Source organism: Boleophthalmus pectinirostris, unplaced genomic scaffold (assembly GCF_026225935.1).
Source record: "Boleophthalmus pectinirostris isolate CB_2022bp ecotype Guang Dong unplaced genomic scaffold, ASM2622593v1 HiC_scaffold_4, whole genome shotgun sequence".
NCBI classification, from domain to species: Eukaryota; Metazoa; Chordata; class Actinopteri; order Gobiiformes; family Gobiidae; genus Boleophthalmus; species Boleophthalmus pectinirostris.
Genome location: NW_026571353.1, coordinates 27,627,490 through 27,645,624, shown reverse-complemented (window position 1 = coordinate 27,645,624; position 18,135 = coordinate 27,627,490). Strand labels below are relative to the sequence as shown.

Here is an 18,135-nt window from a genome sequence, read left to right as displayed (position 1 = left end):
CTCCATGCCTGAAGTGCCTACATGTGTCTGTTGTCCCTATGAATAATTACACGTGTGGTTCAGATTTTTATCCCATTTATTTAAAAAAAACAACTTTCTGGTCAGATCTAATTTGGGGCTCTTATGCAACCAAAACGGCTGCAGTTTTGAGCCTTGCTTTCTCTGAGTGAGCACTCAACACCCTGCAGAGAAAACTCATTACGAGCGCTTGTATCTGGGATCTTATCCTTTTGGGGAGCACAGGGGAGAGAAGGAACGCTGTAGACTCATTTGTAAATCAAGAGCTTTGACTTTCGACTCAGCTCCTTTTTGCCAGATCAATACAACAGCCCAGACATACTTGAACTGCTCCACTTGAGGCATAAGGACTTTCTAATGACCTCCAAGCCACCCTTTTAAACCACCACTTAGAACTTTATGATAAAAATAAGTCTTCAGTTTGGAAATAATGTGGTGATATAGCTCGACCTCTGAGCCTCTTCACTTATAAACAACCCAAGTCATTTTGATGATCACTTATTTCAGATTTTGGAACATACTCCATACTTAAGCTACTAGCTCTAAAATAAGTTAAATAGTAATCAGATGTTTGTAGAGATTTCTGTGGTTAGACATTACCAAAAACAATCGTTCAGAAAAGACTATTGTGTTCCCAATTTGAAGCAGTCACCTCTTGACTTTTTAAAAAACTACAGTTATAATTTTGTCTTTCTATTTCAGATTTTGCAGATTTTGACTCTAAAACAAGTCAAATGGCTAAGATATATTTGAAAGATTTTTAGGTCAGCGAGCACATAATCCTTCAGAAAAGAAAATTGTGCTTATAGCTCAAAACATTTTTCACTTTTTAAACACTTCAAGTTATAACTTTGCCGATGACTCATTTCGGATTTTGGCCCATACTTTATATATTAAGTCTACAACAGGTCAAATGGTTAAGACATGTTTGAAGGAGTTCTAAGTTTGCATTTGCCAAACACATAAGCCTTTTGAACAGAATATAGTGCGCTAAACTCCAAATAGCACCATTATAAATAACTTTGAAGTGCAGAAAATTGAAGCAGCAGATGCATATTTAAGCTGGTAAAATGAGAAGGTCAGGTAAGGCAGCAAAAACCTGACTAAATATTCATGAGTACTGACTGTGGCGCTGAAGAGACCGTGGGCGAAGTACAGCTCGTTATCAGGGTCGCGGGGTTTGGTGGAGATCCTCAGGTCGAAGAAGCGAATGCCGGATTCCAGTTGGCTGGTGAAGTTCATGGTCTGCGTCGCTAACCACTTCCTCATGAGCTTCTTGGCAACGGTCCCAAACACGGATACGAAGTTCTGCACAGTCTCCGGCTGCTCCGGACCCACCGGAGAAGCCTCGTCAATGTAGAAACTGAAGGAATCATGGGAGCCTGCAGAAGAGATATGCAAAACCAGATGAGGAAATTGAAAAAGCCTGTACCATAGACTCTCTATATAAATGGACATAGTTCCGTCACTAGCTGCCATGTTGTAAATCGGAAGTGAGCATGGGCACGCTCCATCGACTGTTTCCAATTGACTTTACACTGAAAAATTGCCCCAGAAAACACTCTGTTCCACCACGTGATCTCATATGGTTAGACAGGAAGTGCTCCACTAGAAAAATTTGGATAGTTTCACCCCTAGAACTGTAGCCTGATTCATCAGCCGGTTTAATTTCGTGGAAACCATCTGACCTCGCAGCATTAGGATTCGTTCACTCGACGGTAGGTGGGTACTTTTTTTATTTAACCAATCGCTGCTATTTGGTATGTAATGCACCGCTAACGGGGCTGACTGGTATATTAAGCTTTTCCCAAATCCGGTAGGAAGAAGGGCAATAACATCTTTCCCCTTGATGAAATTCACCGACATTCTCTTTGTTCTGGTTTTAAATCCTCGATCTCAGGAATCGTTGCCAACACAGAATTTATGTCTCTTCACTGATTGGCCATTGCTCGGACTCGCACTTCAGGGGTTCTTGCAAACTGTCTAGTGTATTCCGATTCCTGACCTAGTCGCTGGAGAGAAATGAATTTGAGCAGAGGCGCTAGGTGGTGCCAGCCTGGTTACTAGAATTGTCGATCGCTACTGAACTAAAGGTAAAAGTTAGCTGTTAACTTGAAAACTACTACTTCATTACATCACTAGGTGAAACTGAACATTTTGAGCTTTGAAGATGTAAACAGACTAATGGTCTGGACACCCATTGACATGCCCCTTTTCCTCAGACGGCGCAACTTGGAACTCAGAAGAACTCAGGGAAAACCGAGTAAGGATTACGAGATAGAATCCAAGACAGTTGTGCCCAGTGTCACTTTAAAATATGATCTGTTTTCATTGTGTTTGGACTATTTGGTGGTTTAAATGACCATTTCAGTCACTGGTATTACTGCAGTACCTTACTGCGTCTATATCACTGCCTATGGGTATGGTGGTCAGTGTTGTGCTGAGGTCAATATTGAACAAAGACTTGTTTTAAACGGGAGTTGCTAAACGTAGAGTTGCTAATAGAAGATAAACAGCAAAAATTAACAGATTTCGGGTTGGCTTCCACGTTTTTCTTTAAGTCAGACACGTGTAACATAATAAAATGCTTGAAGAAGTGGGAGACGGACGGATAATCGAACACACCATAATAACAAAGGATTATTCAAATGTGTGAACGAAACAAAACAAAACTCCAGGTATGAGTTTGAGGAGGTAACAACATTAAAACATGGCTTAAAGCTCAGAAGAGTCAGTTTCACATAATATAGGATCTTTAATATCTGAAATGTCTTATGCTATAGATTATTTACATGTTTACATTATGAATAGTGCATAAACATTCAAGTGTTGAGGGCTGCAGCCTTGAAAACAATCTTTCATTTAAAGTTTCTATCAACACGCCTCCCTCTGCTGTCCATGGGTTAGAAAGAGAAAACAATGCGTCACCATGGTAACAGCTCTGTATCTATGGATTCTACTCCTGAACTCTGACAGTGCACAGTCTGTACGTGTATATTTACTTTAAACATCTTTATCCCCCAGAGAGCGGCAACAACAAGGAAAAACAAACCTATACTGAATTTTAATGTGTTTTTCTGTGTATTGCTCATTTCTTTGTTTTATGGGCTCTATCTGTGCTGAAGAGTTACATAATAACATCATAACAAATAATAAAAATCCGAGCACCAGATGAAACGTTTAATCATCACCATTTAAATAGTCAAATTTCTTCCTCCAATGGATTAAAGGTCCTATATTACTAAAATTTACTCTTGTGGGCCTTAAGCCATGTTATAATGTTGTTACCTCCTCAAAAACATCCTGGAGTTGTGTTTTGTTTCATTCTCAGGAGTTTAAAACCACATGGAGCCCTTTTTGTAGTGAGTGTTTTCTGTTTGAGAGAACTCAGCCTAAATGTGCAGGATTTGTGTGTCAAACATGTGTGAATGAAACAAAACACAGCTCCAGGTATGTTTTTGATGAGGAAACAACAATAGCGCAATATGGGCTCTTTAATCTCACTGTAGATTAGGTGTGAACGATGTGGGGAAAATATTGTTTGACATTTATTTGACAAACAGTGCAAATGAGGTTAGATTTGCTATTTATGTTTTTAATAGGTAATGATATCATTCTGTTCAAAGTTCACATTTTAAACACATCCATAAAAATTAGCAAAAGAGATTTTGTTATTTTTGACAGCAGTTGATCGGTAAGCAATTAAAGATCAAAACAAACAAATATCACTCCAAACACAACTTCTAAAGAGTAAATGTGAAACAGCATGGTTAAAAGCTCTGAAAAGTCCATTCTGCATAATAGGTCTGCTTTAAAGATAATAGCTCTAACACACTCTACTAGATTAAAAAAAGCAAGTTTAGGTTTATTGCAAAGCCAAAGTGAAGAGCTTATTCTGCTTTCTGATTGGACAGTCATCACAAACAAACTCTGTGCATCGTGTAAAATGTTTTGTAATTGTACATAATTTAATAAATCATAACAACTGAACATGTTTTGTTTACTTCATATAGGACACAGAAAGGAGGGGTCTGCCTGCTTGTCTCCATGGAGATGTTCTTTATCCACTATCTCAAGCAGGTGACACCCCCAAGTCAAGTTCAGGTCAGATCTGTGGAGAGGAGCTACAAGAGAACTGCAATGTTAGGATTCTGAAAGTCTAATCTATCAACTGATCCAGAATGAACAGATGTCATATTAGGTCTACTTGTTTCCAGTCTTATAGGCCCTATATTAAGCAAAATGGACTCTTGTGAGCTTTAAGCCATGTTATAATGTTGTTACCTCATCAAAAACATACCTGGAGTTGTGTTTTGTTTCATAAGTAACTCTTTATTATTAGTCTATCTACATCTCCAAAGCTCAAAATGCTCTCTTCCACCTTATGATGTCATGTAGTGGTAGTTTTCATGTTACTTTCGTTTAGTACACATTAAGTTCAGGGCTGAAGTTATCCACATGATTTTTGTGATGGTGTATGGAGTTTACATTGGAGCAGATCATGTTTTCAGTTTGAGAGAAGAACTCTAAAGCCTAAATATGCAGGGTTTGTGTGTTAACCATGTGCTGGAAAAAAGGTATGTTTGTCCAGGTATGTTTTTGATGAGGAAACAACATTACATAGATAGAACATAGATCAGAATATAGTGCAATCTAGGCCCTTTAAATTACATACACAGAATACTTGTGTAAGAATTTAACATTTCAGAGGCTGAGTCATTACCAGGTCTAGACATTTTCCTTTTTAATTCCAATAAAAATGCAAGAATAAAAAGCTTTTGTTTATGTTTTACGTTAATAAATGTCAGAATTTGGTTAATGGCCTAAATGTGAAATCCAGTGTTCTTAGGTGCTAATTCAGCCCTTTACTCTTTGTGGTGGCTATGCAGATAAAGGACACTCTGGTTTGTGTGGTCCGTGCTAACGTATGAGACCAGACACTTCACCAGCACAATGCAAAAACTCAACATTTAGTTAAAATTATATTCAGAACATTCACTGCAATTTGAGTAGTACAGATTTCATTTAAAGGTCCTACATTGCACAAAATAGACTCTTGTGAGCTTTAAGGCATGTTATGTTGTTACCTCATCTGAAACATATGTGTGTGTGTTGTGTTTTGTTTCATTCACACATGTCTGAGTAATTCTTTATTATTAGTCTGTCTGCATGTCTAAAGCCTAAAATGTTCCATTACATCTTGTGCTGTTATCAAGCAGTCACGTTAACAGCTCCCTTTTACATTTTGTTTTGTAGAAATGGACAATTCCCAGGTTGAAATTATTATTCTAGTTAAGGTGTAGTTTAATAAAGTTGTGATGCACTTGGATTGCCACATGACATTACAAGGTCGAACAGAGTGTTTGAGCAAAGAACTCAGCCTAAATATGCAAAACAAAATGAAACTCCAGGTATGTTTGTGATGAGGAAACAGCATTAGAATACAGATGATAAAATGTAATATGGGCCCTTTAAGGTGGCCTGGCTGTAGTGTTTTCAGTGTTTGGCGCAGTGTGAGGAGTCAGGTCTGAGCAGGACCCTGTGTACTGAGGCTAACCCGAGCAGACAGCAGCGCCCCAGGGCCACTGCTCCAGACCGGACCGTGACCCAGCCAGCGTCACAACAGAGAGAACGTGACCTTATAAGGACCCGCAAGACCCCCTGTGACCTCCCCCTTTACAACAGATGATAGTAGGATTCCAGGATGTCCAGGGCCGTGAGTAAATACATCTGTGTAATGTGTGTAAAAAGTTGCTTTTGCACAGTAGATTTGCTGCCATCTTGCAGACAGTTTATGTCTGTGGAAGTAAATGCAGCCATATATTATGTATCTTTTGTTTTTGTTGAATATGCCAAATTACCAAAGAAATAAAAACTAAGTAGAAACTAATTAACTGAAATCTAAACTCCTAAATTAATACTAGAATCCCGTGCATTCTCAACATCTTTGTAGAAGTCAAAACTACATGGTAAGCAGTTTTTTTTTACATGACAGGATCTTTTTTCAAACATAGTGACTATTCAAATATCCATTTTGATTCCATTATTGATGATATATTTTGCAGCCCTATGCTCCACCCTGTCGCTCCTCCACCCCTGCCTCCACACACCACCGTCACCATCATGTTCAGCTCAAAGGCAGATATGGGCAAAGTCAACAACTGACTGTCCCCATGAGCTCAGCTGTCACCAAAACATGCACAGGATTTCACTTTGAAAGAACAAGATTATTTGGGTCATAAGCAGGAATGGTGATAAAATATCTGATTATCCTGAGGACAAAATTCAGACAATTATGAGAATCCATCAGAATTGTGCCAGTTAATGTCAGGGGTGAGGTATGACTTAGTATGAGGATTGGCCACCTGAGTTGACCATTACATATTCATCAGCAGATTTCACCTTGCATAGCAAGCTGAATTCGCGCAATATTTGTGAATTCACAATTTCAAGATAATCCATCTTGGCCCCCGCTGGTGTGATAGGGCCCAACAGGTGGTGGGCGACCGCAGCATCGAGGTTTGTGTAAAAACCAAAGGTGAAGCGCCCAAATAAACAAAAACAAACATGGCGATGGTGACAGATGTATTTCAGCCTATTTTAGCATCAATACTATTTAGTTTGTGAAAAACATGCAGAAGGTAAGAGCTTTGTGCATTTGTGGACATGGAAGATGTCTGTGCTCTTTTTCAGATTGCTCTGCTGACACTTCGACCAATCAGAATCAAATATGACGTTCCACGTTTTCTGACTGTTTTCAGCGAGCTCACATTGATCATGCGTAGAAGTCAATTCAGATCAATGGGCTGGTCTACATGACAAACATATTTTCTTCCTCATATTGATCACTCTCTATTTTCTATTGGGTTTCATTATGTCTTCACAAAAACAAGATTGAATTTCCCAGTAACGTTCTGTTCCTCATCAGGATGGGACAGAACTGCAGGTTTGAATTTCTTTCTTAGCTGTGTCACTTTTGCTCCAGCACAGCATCCTCTGTGTGTCCTGCTCCATAGTTCCACAGGAATGTCCGGCTTAACTCCAACCAGCACTGGAGAGTTGGACAGTGGAAGAAGATGCTCTCTGGAATACACAATAGTCCAACTGCTCTGCTGAGTCACACAGCCAAGAACAAAGAGGCCAGCAAAACCAAGAAAAAATACAAAACATAGTGACTATTTAATTGGACAAATAAAGTAAATAAAAAGAAAAGAAAATCCTAAAGGGCAAACAAAAATAACTTAAAAAGGAAGAGGTTATCAGGAAATTTACAGGAGTTACTGTGACCTGTGGCCACTCTCTCTAGTCCTGGTTTAGTACCTGGTTTAATACTGGTTTAGTGCCTGGTTCAGTCCTGGTTTAGTCCTGGTTTATGTGGATGCATTCTTGAGCATTATGAGTAAAATTACAAAGTTTAGACAAGTAATGTTACTGTCTAAAGGAAAGTTGTAGTAATACTTTATCAGTAACTTTTAAAGAGTAACATCACTGAGTTAGATTTTGTAATGTTAGTCTTTGTTCAAAAAACCACCATATTACTCAATGATGTTTAGTAAGCAACCCAAGTAACTAATATTTTCTTGTAAGGAATACCGTTTGCAGGGTTTGCAGTGATGTTGTAATGTTATTTCCTGATCAAAAACATCCCTTTGAGATGTAGACAGACTAATAATAAACGTGTGAATGAAAAAAACAACACAAGTCTAGGTATATTTTTGAGGAGGTAACAACATTATAACACGCCTTAAAGCTCACAAGAATCCATTTTGATTAATATAGGACCTTTAAGACAAATCACAAAGAACATCTTGAAGAACTGACTGTATCATGTGTGGAAATGAGCCTGGGAAGGAGGAACAAAACAGTGTAGCTTGAAAGAATTGTCTCTAATCCACACTTCTGGTACCACTGGATCAAAACAGACAACGAGCTACAGCGTCTCTTGTTTTGATGAGTCATTGTCAAATAGAAAAAGAACATCACATCAACAAAGCAGCGCCGTATAGACTTCACAAATGCCTCTATTGTTTTCTGATGAAGAGAGCTTGTGCTGGGGGAGATAGAAGAATGACTAGAAAAAGGCCACAAATTACAGAAAATATGGAACTTAGAGAAGCTGAAGGTGCTACATATTAGAGTACTTTTTTATATAAAACATACTTATAATACAACTAATACTACTTCTAACTAGCAAACATAATGCTAACAAGGGTCCAAACAGGTTTAAATAATGTAAGAGTTATGATTAGAAGGATAATTCTCAGGGTTGATGACATAAGCAGAGGGATTCTGTTAACAAACTCTTCATTACTTCATATATTTCTGAACTTTTTTTCTCAGCTTTCTTCCTCAAGCTGCCACTTAACTAATGTAAAACTATGATAAATATTTCACACATGTACTATGCCACCAAACCAAGTCATAATGAGAAAAACTGCCATATACATTTTAAGATAAGCCAAGCCAAAGTTTTGTTCAACTTTGAAGACCCCCTTGAACACAAGATGATTCATCTCAAGGAGTTTTTCTTCTCAATAAACAAATGTCAAACATAATAATTTTATTTTCATAAATATGCACTAAATTATGGACGAGTGCCACCTACTTGTCTCCATGGAGATGTTATTGCTTGTAATGTTCTACAGTATGGCATCCAAACAACTTGAGGCATTAAGTATTTCATGCTAATGCTTACCAGTTAATTGCCCGCTGCGTCACCTGCTTGTGTCCATGGAGATAAGTTTACTGTAAAGTGTGGAATATGTCAGGCAAAGCGATGCCATCACCATGAAGACAAGCAGGTGGTGCACCTGTACTGTGTACTGTTCAAGACAAATCTGCATTTGGAGACAATAAAGGCTTATCTCATCTTATCTCATCTTATCTTATCTTATCTTATCAGACCTTCCATCAGAAATGTTATATAAAACAGCTTTAAAGGACAAAAGAATGAAACTAAATAATGCCAAAGATTTGATTGAAGTCAGTTTTTGTGGAGTGAACCGCGTACTGTGAGTCATCCTCTGAGTCTGGATCTCTTCAACAAATCAACGCTGCGCCTCTGACTCACTCACAGCCCGTTCACAGAGAAGACACTGAGCGCGCATTACATTACACAGAAGAGGCGAGTACTCTGTTACATTTACTTGCGTAACTTTTAGATAGGCCTGTCACATTAATAAACTGTGAAGCACGATATATTGCTACCAGACACTGTATAAAGAAGTGGACTAAGGGAGTGTGGCATTATCCAGAGCGTTTCTTGTTTTAAAATTTTGTGCCCATTCATTTGAAAATGCAAGTTTGGGCATTATTTGATGTTTTAGCATCTGACATTTCAAATTATAACTCAGATGTTACAGACTGTAACCAGAGAGTTACTCATAAAAATACTTTTACATGAGTGATTTCGAGGGACAGGATAAAGTTTGTCTGGTTAACGTTTGGTCCTCCGGTTATCTCTGCAAACCAATTAGAGTGATTCATGTTCATAACCTTTATACCCCTGTATTCAAGATGTCATTGCTGCATCCTACTCCTGCTTTCACCAGTACTCGCCCACTGCTCTGTATTTAGTTTTGTTTTGTAGTTTTTATAGTGATGTTGGCTCCTGTTGGGCACCACCATTTTCTAACCAAGAAATCAATTAACTTGTTTATTTTAATAGGCCATTTTAGATCAATATGGAGAAAAAAATATTTTAAAAATATAAAATAACAATCCATGGGTGTTATAGATTATAACTATTAGCAGACGAAAGCACAATGTGTCTTCTTTAACCAGTACAGAGCCTGCACCAAAGTCATTTTTTCCCAGCATGAGCAGACAGTCTATCCACACACACCCCCGCCAGGATCATACAAACATCATACATGACAATGGCTTTTAGAATCCAGATAAACGTGTTCCTGCTGTAAACTCAATTATAACAGCCATGGGAGCGGCTTGTGCGCTGCCCCCTGCCTGTAAATCTCTGCTGCTGCACGATAACGCACAAACACAGTTTTTACACCGAGCACAAAACACTGAGTACTGCAAAGGTCATAGACTGAATATAAAGTAAATCGTCGAATCCAAGTGAGAGCAAGGGACCATTACTCTTGCTAACATAAGTCAAGCTGGGTTTTGTTCGACTTTTTTAGCATTTCAACTGATACTTTGCAGCTGGTGTCATCAATATTCTCTGGGGGTGTGAGGCTAACTGTAGGCACTGCTCTGTTTGAGGCTTTGTTAGACTTTAATCTGAGCTTTGTTTTAACACAATCAGACTAGAAAGAGCTGACTTGACTTGCAAATCAAACTCCTAAACATGAGCATGAACACAGGCTCCTGAAAATGTGTTGTATCATTTTGTATTTTTTGTATGTTTTCAGATGATCTTAAAACTTTTATGTGAGCATTGTGTCACGATAGTAACTTCCGAACATTTCGCCAGTGCACTTAAATGGTCACATTTTTATATGGCGCTTTTTCCATCTTCAAGGCACTCAAAGCACTTTACAACAAGGAACCACACACACACATTCATACCCCAGTGTACACAGACACTCGGGGCGAGGTGGGTTAAGTGTCTTGCCCAAAGACTAGGGATGTAACAATAACCGAAATATTGTAATATTGTATCGTCAAAGGTCTCTCAATAATATCGTGGGCTTTCACTATATATCGAATCACAAGTTCCTTTGCTTAAATACATTGTTTTATTGTAGTAACAGATAATAAACACAGAGAACTACACAGACCATGATTCATTTCAGTGCAGACAACATGAAGAAATATGTTTTTTAGTTGAATTCTTGGGATTATGACAGGCAAGGCAAGGTATGGCAAGGTATTTTAAAAGCAATAAGTAACTGTGGTGGATACCTCTGCCACCACTCCATAGTGTCAGTATTATTTAATTTTCATTATTATTTACATTAAGTTAATTACACTACACATAATTTAATTCTGTTATTTAGACTTATGTTCTAATTTGAGTGCACGCATTTTAGTTAATATAAGTCTAATTTACTTACACTTGTTCTTTTTGTTTTTTTGAGCACCGGACGGAGGACCCTGGGAGAGACCATCAGAACTCAGCAAAGGGGGGAGCACTATTTAGTTTGTTTTACTAAGTTAATTTGTTTAGTTTGTGTTAAGGTCACGTTATTATCACTTATTATTTTCTGTATTATAATTATTTGCTTTTTTGTTTACTTTGATTAAGTTATTGGTTTAGTTAGTTAATTAGTGTAATTCCTCCCTCTTGTGTTTAGCTTTAGTTGGTCCTCAGGTATTTAAACACACCTGTTCCTTTGTCTGGTTGGGTTAGTTTTGTTCTGTTCAGTTTGATTTTGAGTTACCCCAGTTGGGCCCAGCTTTTTTGTTAATAATTTGCCTAATTTGAGCCTTTGTTAAATTATATCTTTTTTGGCTTTATTAAATTTAAACTTATTTTTATACCTTGTCTTTGCCTTTCTGTTTGGTCCACTACAGTAACCTTTCTACAATTCTATTAGCTTGTGAGATTTGGTTTTTATATATGTTGTTACATCTCTACCAAGGACACAACAACATTCATTCATCTGTGGGACCTGGAAACACACCAGCCAACTTGTGGGTCACCGCTGCCAATGATGTTTATGTCGAGAGCAAGAATAGAACCGCCAACCTTCGGATCAGTGGAAAAACGCTCTACCAATTGAGCTACTGTCACCGTATGTACCTGTACAACACCCCCAGGATGATGTCTCTGCAAAGTATCAATAGAGATTCCGAAATATGCGCTATGCAATTTATCTTTGGGGGGACTACCATCAAGCCTGATTCATCAGGCTTCGTGGAAACCATCTGGCCTTGCAGCAGTAGGATTCGTTTGGTCGTGACGTATGTAATGCATCAAATCCAGTAGGAAGAAGAGTAATAACGTCTTTCCCTTTGCTAAAATTCATCAAACATTCTCTTTGTTCTGGCTTTAAATCCTTGATCTCGGGAATCATTGCCAACACAGAATGTCTGTCTTCGTCTACATCCATTTCGACCACTTTGTTTACTGTTGTGCTGCACCACAAAAGGGACCCAGACAGGTGCTTGAGTTTGACGTCATGGCTTCACAGCTCTTCGCTGAATGGCCGGTGCGTGGTCTACAACTTCTGGGGTTCTTGCAAACCGTCTAGTGTATTCCAATTCCTGACCTAGTCGCTGGACAGAAATGAAATTGAGTGGAGGCACTAGGGGACACCAGCCTAGCTACCTACCATTAACCTTTTTTAACGATGTCTTAAGAATATACTTGATATTCTAATTTTGTATATCTTCTAAACAAATTGTGAGATAGTCATTTGAAAAATCTTTTCTAACCCCTAATCTTTCAACCAAGCTTTTTATATATAAATATAATATTTAAATGAAGTGCCAATCACTATGGCAACAGTCCTGATTTTTCATCATTCTGAAACTGATGGATTGAAGGATGGATTAACTAAATCCATAATAACAATTACCACCATATAAAGTAAACATGTTAAAAAACGTATTTCAAATAAGCAACTATTTAATCCATAATTTCATTGTTTTATTGGTTTTATTCCTCCAAACGAAATTCCCTCTGACAACAGTAATTGGTTTGCAGAGATAACTCAATGATTTCCTGTGATCGGGGAAATTGACATGATAGTAATGCAATAGCCAATGTGACTCAGGAGGATTATTGCAGGCTCTGTTGAGAGGTAATGATTCTGTGTGGTCTCTTCTGCACAATCTCAACCCATATACGCTCATTATAAGAATCTATTACTGGAACTGTGAACAATCAACACACAATTGAAGACATGATAAATGAATGTTGTTGGTTATTGATGCTAATTTGTATGCAATTAAAAAGGTAATTTACAGACTAAGTATTAGAATATTTTGTGTACAAGCATTGCAAGAGTAGCCAGACTGGCACCACCTAGTGCCTCCATGCAATTTCATTTCTCTCCAGCAACTAGGTCAGGAATCAGAATACACTAGACCGTTTGCAAGAACCCTGGAAGTTGCAGACCACGCACCTGGCCAATCAGCAAAGAGCCATCATGATGCCATGATGTCAAACTCAAGTGCCTGTCTGGGTCCCTTTTGTGGTACAGCACAACAGTAAACAAAGCGGTCGAGATGAATGTAGACGAAGCCATACATTCTGTGTTGCCAACAATTCCCGAGATCGAGGATTTAAAGCCAGAACAAAGAGAATGTTGATGACACATGTTGATGAGACATGTTCACTCTCTGCTTTGTTTGCTGGTGTGCCCGCAATTACTTGGACACCACTGAGCCTTCTAGTGCATTACATATTTCACGACCAAATAGCAGCAATTGGTTAAATAAAAAAGTACCCGCCTACCGTCAAGCGAACAAATCCTAATGCTGTAAGGTCAGAAGGTTTCCACGAAGTGAAACCAGTTCATGAATCAGGCTATTGCAAGTGTAAAATTACTGTCTAAATGCGTTTGATGGGCACAGCTATTTCAGTGGCTCAATCAGTGGGGACATTTTCCAACTAACCCAAAGGTTGACAGTTGGATATGCTCTTCCACTACTCCAGCATACTGTTCTTGAGCAAAATACTTTACTCACCTTGTATGCATTTGTTATGGTAAATGGTAAAATGGTAAATGGTCACATTTCACCAAGGAATGATTCATATCCATACCTCAGCGTGGGCAGACACTGGGGGCGAGGTGGTTAAGTGTCTTGCTCAAGGACATAATGACAGCATTCATCTGTAGGAGCTGGAATCACACCGCCAACCAGCAGGTCTGACCACTCCAAACAATGATGTTTATGTCAAGAGCGGGAAGTGAACCTGCAACCTTAAAGCCAATCAGTAGACAAACACTCCAACTGAGCTACTGTCGCCCATGGTATAGGTATTTTTGAGCGATAAAACCACCTTTAATTTAATAAATGTAAAGTACTTTTAATGTTTAATGTCATACTGTGGAACATTCCGGGCAGAGCAATGACATCTCCACAGAAACAAGTAGGTGACAGATCCTCCACCAGAAACGTTAAACAATGCACCTTTAAATGATTCAATGAGACAGTCAGACCATAACGAAATGCTTAATTTAACTTACTGATGCATAAATGGCCACTCAGAGTCACACATAAGCCTGACCCATAAGTGAGCAGCATTTCAACAGACATAAGATTTGCATAGAAAGGGGAGGGGGCACGGGGGACTATACATTGTGTCTGTCTCTCACTGTCTGTCGCAGCTCAGGCTTCTGTGGAGGTAAATGAATAGAATACCTCAGGCCAGGCCACAGTATTAAGTTAAGCCCATTTCAGAGGCAGTATAAACGGATCCACTCTCTCTGCGGCTCCCTTGGGTCTGACAGAAAATCCAGGGACTTTGAGCTGTAAATCTGTCCATAGGGGAGACATGGGGGGCTGGTCTGAGTCACTGTAAGCCCCTTAACAAGGAGGGGGACAAGAGGCAATGCCAGGATAAACAGGGTTTCATTCTGTCAGTTCAAACTAAATTGTTGTCATGATACTCGATGTGAAGGCTACATAGGCCTGTTACGACACTTATGATATTAACTATCTAGATCAATATATTTTGAGGATCCATAATTATTGCGTGTACAATTTTTTTGTAAAAGTTGGGAAGTTTCTGCTATTTTTATGTAATAAATTTCAAAGGTCAAAAAAGTTTATTGTCAAGTCTTCATATGAAACATATGAAGAATTGAAATTGTGTTTCTCCCTCCCAAGCATATAAATAAATAATAATAATAAATGGAAAAGTCCAAGTGTTCTTTGGGGAGACACAGATTCTTAGCTTCCTGGCAGCTTGGTGGTTAGAGAGGGGAGAAAGTTCAGCATCCTAACAGCCTGGTGGATGAAGCTGTTAGAGAGTCTGGTGGTGTCCTCCCAGAGGGCAGGAGGCTGAACAGATTGTGTGCGGGGCGACTTGCATCACTCACAGCTGTGATGGTTTTGTGGGTGATGCGGGTGGTGTATATGTATTGCAGGGAGGGGAGTGGTGCACCAATGATCTTCCGGACTGTGTTCACTATGCGCTGCATGGCTCTCCTCTCATGGTCAGTGCATATTCTGCCCCAGACAGTGATGCAGCTAAAAGGATGCTCTCAGTGGTTCCTCTGTAGAATGTGGTCATGATGGTGGTGAGGCACTTGCCTGCTTGAGTTTTCCCTCAAAATAGAGGCACTGCTGGGCACTGATGCATTGTTGGTGCTCCAGGAGATGTCCTCACTGATGTGCACCTCCAGGAATTTAGTGCTACTCACTTTCTCCACAGCAGCACCGTCGATGGTCAGTGGCAGGTGTTGGGTGTGGCCTCTCTGGAAGTCAACAGCACTCTCCTTAGTCTTGCTGATAAGCATCTGGAGGTTGCTATCTCTGCACCACGTGGTCAGAAGGTTTACCTCTTTCCTGCAGTGAGTCTCATCGCTCTTGGTGATGAGACCCACCAGAGTTGTGTCATCCATGATAATAATGCAAGATTTGAGCTGTAAAGGGTTGAATAAATAACTATCTATGGCTAATTATTAGCTGATTTTGACATTTTACCCCCTTACAACCTTACTGTATTTCTTGGTTTTATTTTTACTTCTATACATCTATATAATTATGCCTTATTAGCACCAGTCTTTCCAATTTATTTTGAATTTATTATTACCATTTGTAGTCTTTTCTTATAATACATACTATATACTGTGATATCTGAGCTACTGTGTCCAAATATTTTCCCATGTGCATCAGTAAAGTTTGTTTAAGTATAAGTCTAATTCTGAGCTCAGTGTTTTTCATTTCGAGACATTTAAATTTTAAATGTCACTTATTGCCTGTAATTATTACCTCCGTCAAGGAGGTTATGTTTTTGCCGGCGTTTGTCTGTTTGTTTGTTTGTTTGTTTGTCTGTTAGCAACATAACTCAAAAAGTTATGGACCGATTTTGATGAAATTTTCAGGATTTGTTGGAAATGTGAAAAGGAAGAACTGATTTCATTTTGGGGGTGATCCGGAAGAAATCCTGGATTCTGGATCACTTTGAAATTTTAGTTAACATTGTGGTAAATGGGGCCAAAAATTTAGTTTCTCAATATCTTCGGTTAATTATTGACCAAACCCCATGAAATTTGACTCAGGGATGGACAATGGGATCCTCTTTCATATTCCAAAGGCTGATCCAGGTTTGATCCAGAAGACTGATTTTATCGCAATTTATATAAAAAATGGGGGTAGTCCTTGGCGGAGGTCTGCGCTCTCTGAGTGCTTTTCTAGTTCATATTTAAGAACAGTTTTGAACAGAGTAGTTACTTTTTTATTTCCTTTATTATTGGGAACACTGTTGGCTTACTTCTCCATGACTTGTTCACCACTGACACGCTCCTCCTGTGTGCAAAGGCAAATTACAAGAGGACTTTATTGACATGTATGTACCACACACCAAAGAAGAGTCTGGGTGGTTTTTAAAGTGGTTTGGTGAGTTTTCTAGTGGAGGGTCTGTCACCTGCTTGTCTCATAGAAATGTTATTACTTTGCGTATAATGTTGCACAGTATAAACCCATCCATCTTGGGTTTTTTCAATTACAGTTTGATGGTGTCAGCTGCTTGTCTTCATGGTGTCCGCCAAGTTGTAAGCCATACTGTGGAAAATTCCAGGCAAAACAATATAGTACTAGTGGTGTTTCAGTATGAATGAGTTTTTGAGAATCAATTTTTATAACAACTCAGACTCTATAAAGCATAGGAAACTTGCTGCTCAAAGCTATACAGAGAGATGGGAAAAGAAAGAGGCGAAAGTAAACAGGAAGTGTGTGTAAATTGAAAATGGTGGTTGTAAAAGAGAGGGGAGGGAGAGTGGTTTGTTTTGCTCTACAGACAGAGGATAAACACAGTCAAATTCAATTCTCACAAGGCTGAAAGAGTGCTCCTAAATCTGCTTATATTAACTCATGGTGGCAAGGCTCTCACAACAAAAACATTGTGAATAGTGGATTATAGAAAGTTCCAATTCAAGTTTGACACTAAGGTAAAACTTGAGACTCAATACTACTGTTCATACCAGTCTGATAAATTAGAAAGAACACAAGACATTAAACTTTAAAGGGCCCATATTACGCTGTTTTCTGATCTCTGTTGTAATTGTTATATAGTTGTTTCTTCATTAAAAACATACTTGGAGTTGTGTTTTGTTTCATTCACACATTTAACATCCAAACCCTGTATATTTAGCTACGTTTATATGATGAACAGAAGATACAAAAGTGGCGTCACGTCTTCACTTTTTATTCCACGTTTAAACGAGCGTTCTCGGGAGGAAATCTGCATGCATACGGTGAGGCAAAAGTGTTTAGAAGGGTCCAGCTGTGGCCTGGTGTTTCCATCATGATACAAGAACCCCCATTGGGCGTTCCTGGTCACGCAGTTTCACAAGGGATACTGGGTATAACGTCATTTGCCCGGGAATTTTTCGTATGGCAATGGAGCAGCTTTGACTTCGATGAAAGACCATGATGTCAGTAAGTTGGCTATTTATTTCAACAGCATTCATTGAGAAGTGTTCTTATGTTGGCTGTATCACTGATATTGCTTCTGTTTCATCTTAATTGTATGTATATATAAAGCTGTTAATCTGGATGTTGATGTTGAGAGAGCCAGATGTTTACAATGGTGAAAAACAGAGCCCCCACCCACATGAGAACGCCCATTTGTGGTCGCAGCTGGATGATATTGAAAGTGTGTGGAATTCGATTGGGTATGCATGCCAGGCGGCTAGGTGGTGACGCTAGGTGGTGATGTATGTGACGTAAATGCATACGTGATATGAGCAGATCTGACCAGAGCTTTGCGTCTTGGGCAATGTAGACGGAAATGTATTCAACTTTTCCACTCTGGAGGGTGGTTTCAGATTTTTCCGTTTTTAAAGCCCAAAAACGCTGTCACCGTCTAAACAAAAGGCACTTCCGATAAAATATTTTGTTGTTTTTACTCAAAAGCTTTCTCGTGCAAACAGGCCCGTAGGCTGATTTCTTCTCTCAAACAGAAAACACTCTGTTCCACCTTGCGATGTCATATGGTTGAATAAAAATACAGGAAATGCTTCACTTTATTTTTAA

General features: G+C 39.0%; 1 protein-coding gene across 1 annotated transcript in view; it reads right to left on the bottom strand.

Moving 5' to 3' along the window:
• plcxd3 (phosphatidylinositol-specific phospholipase C, X domain containing 3) overlaps nucleotides 1-18,135 on the bottom strand; it is a 48,606-nt gene that overhangs the window by 21,254 nt on the left and 9,217 nt on the right. The window contains exon 2 of the mRNA XM_020932374.2: nucleotides 1,144-1,400. Coding sequence (XP_020788033.1) covers nucleotides 1,144-1,400 — 257 coding nt within the window. The remainder of the gene's footprint in view (nucleotides 1-1,143; nucleotides 1,401-18,135) is intronic.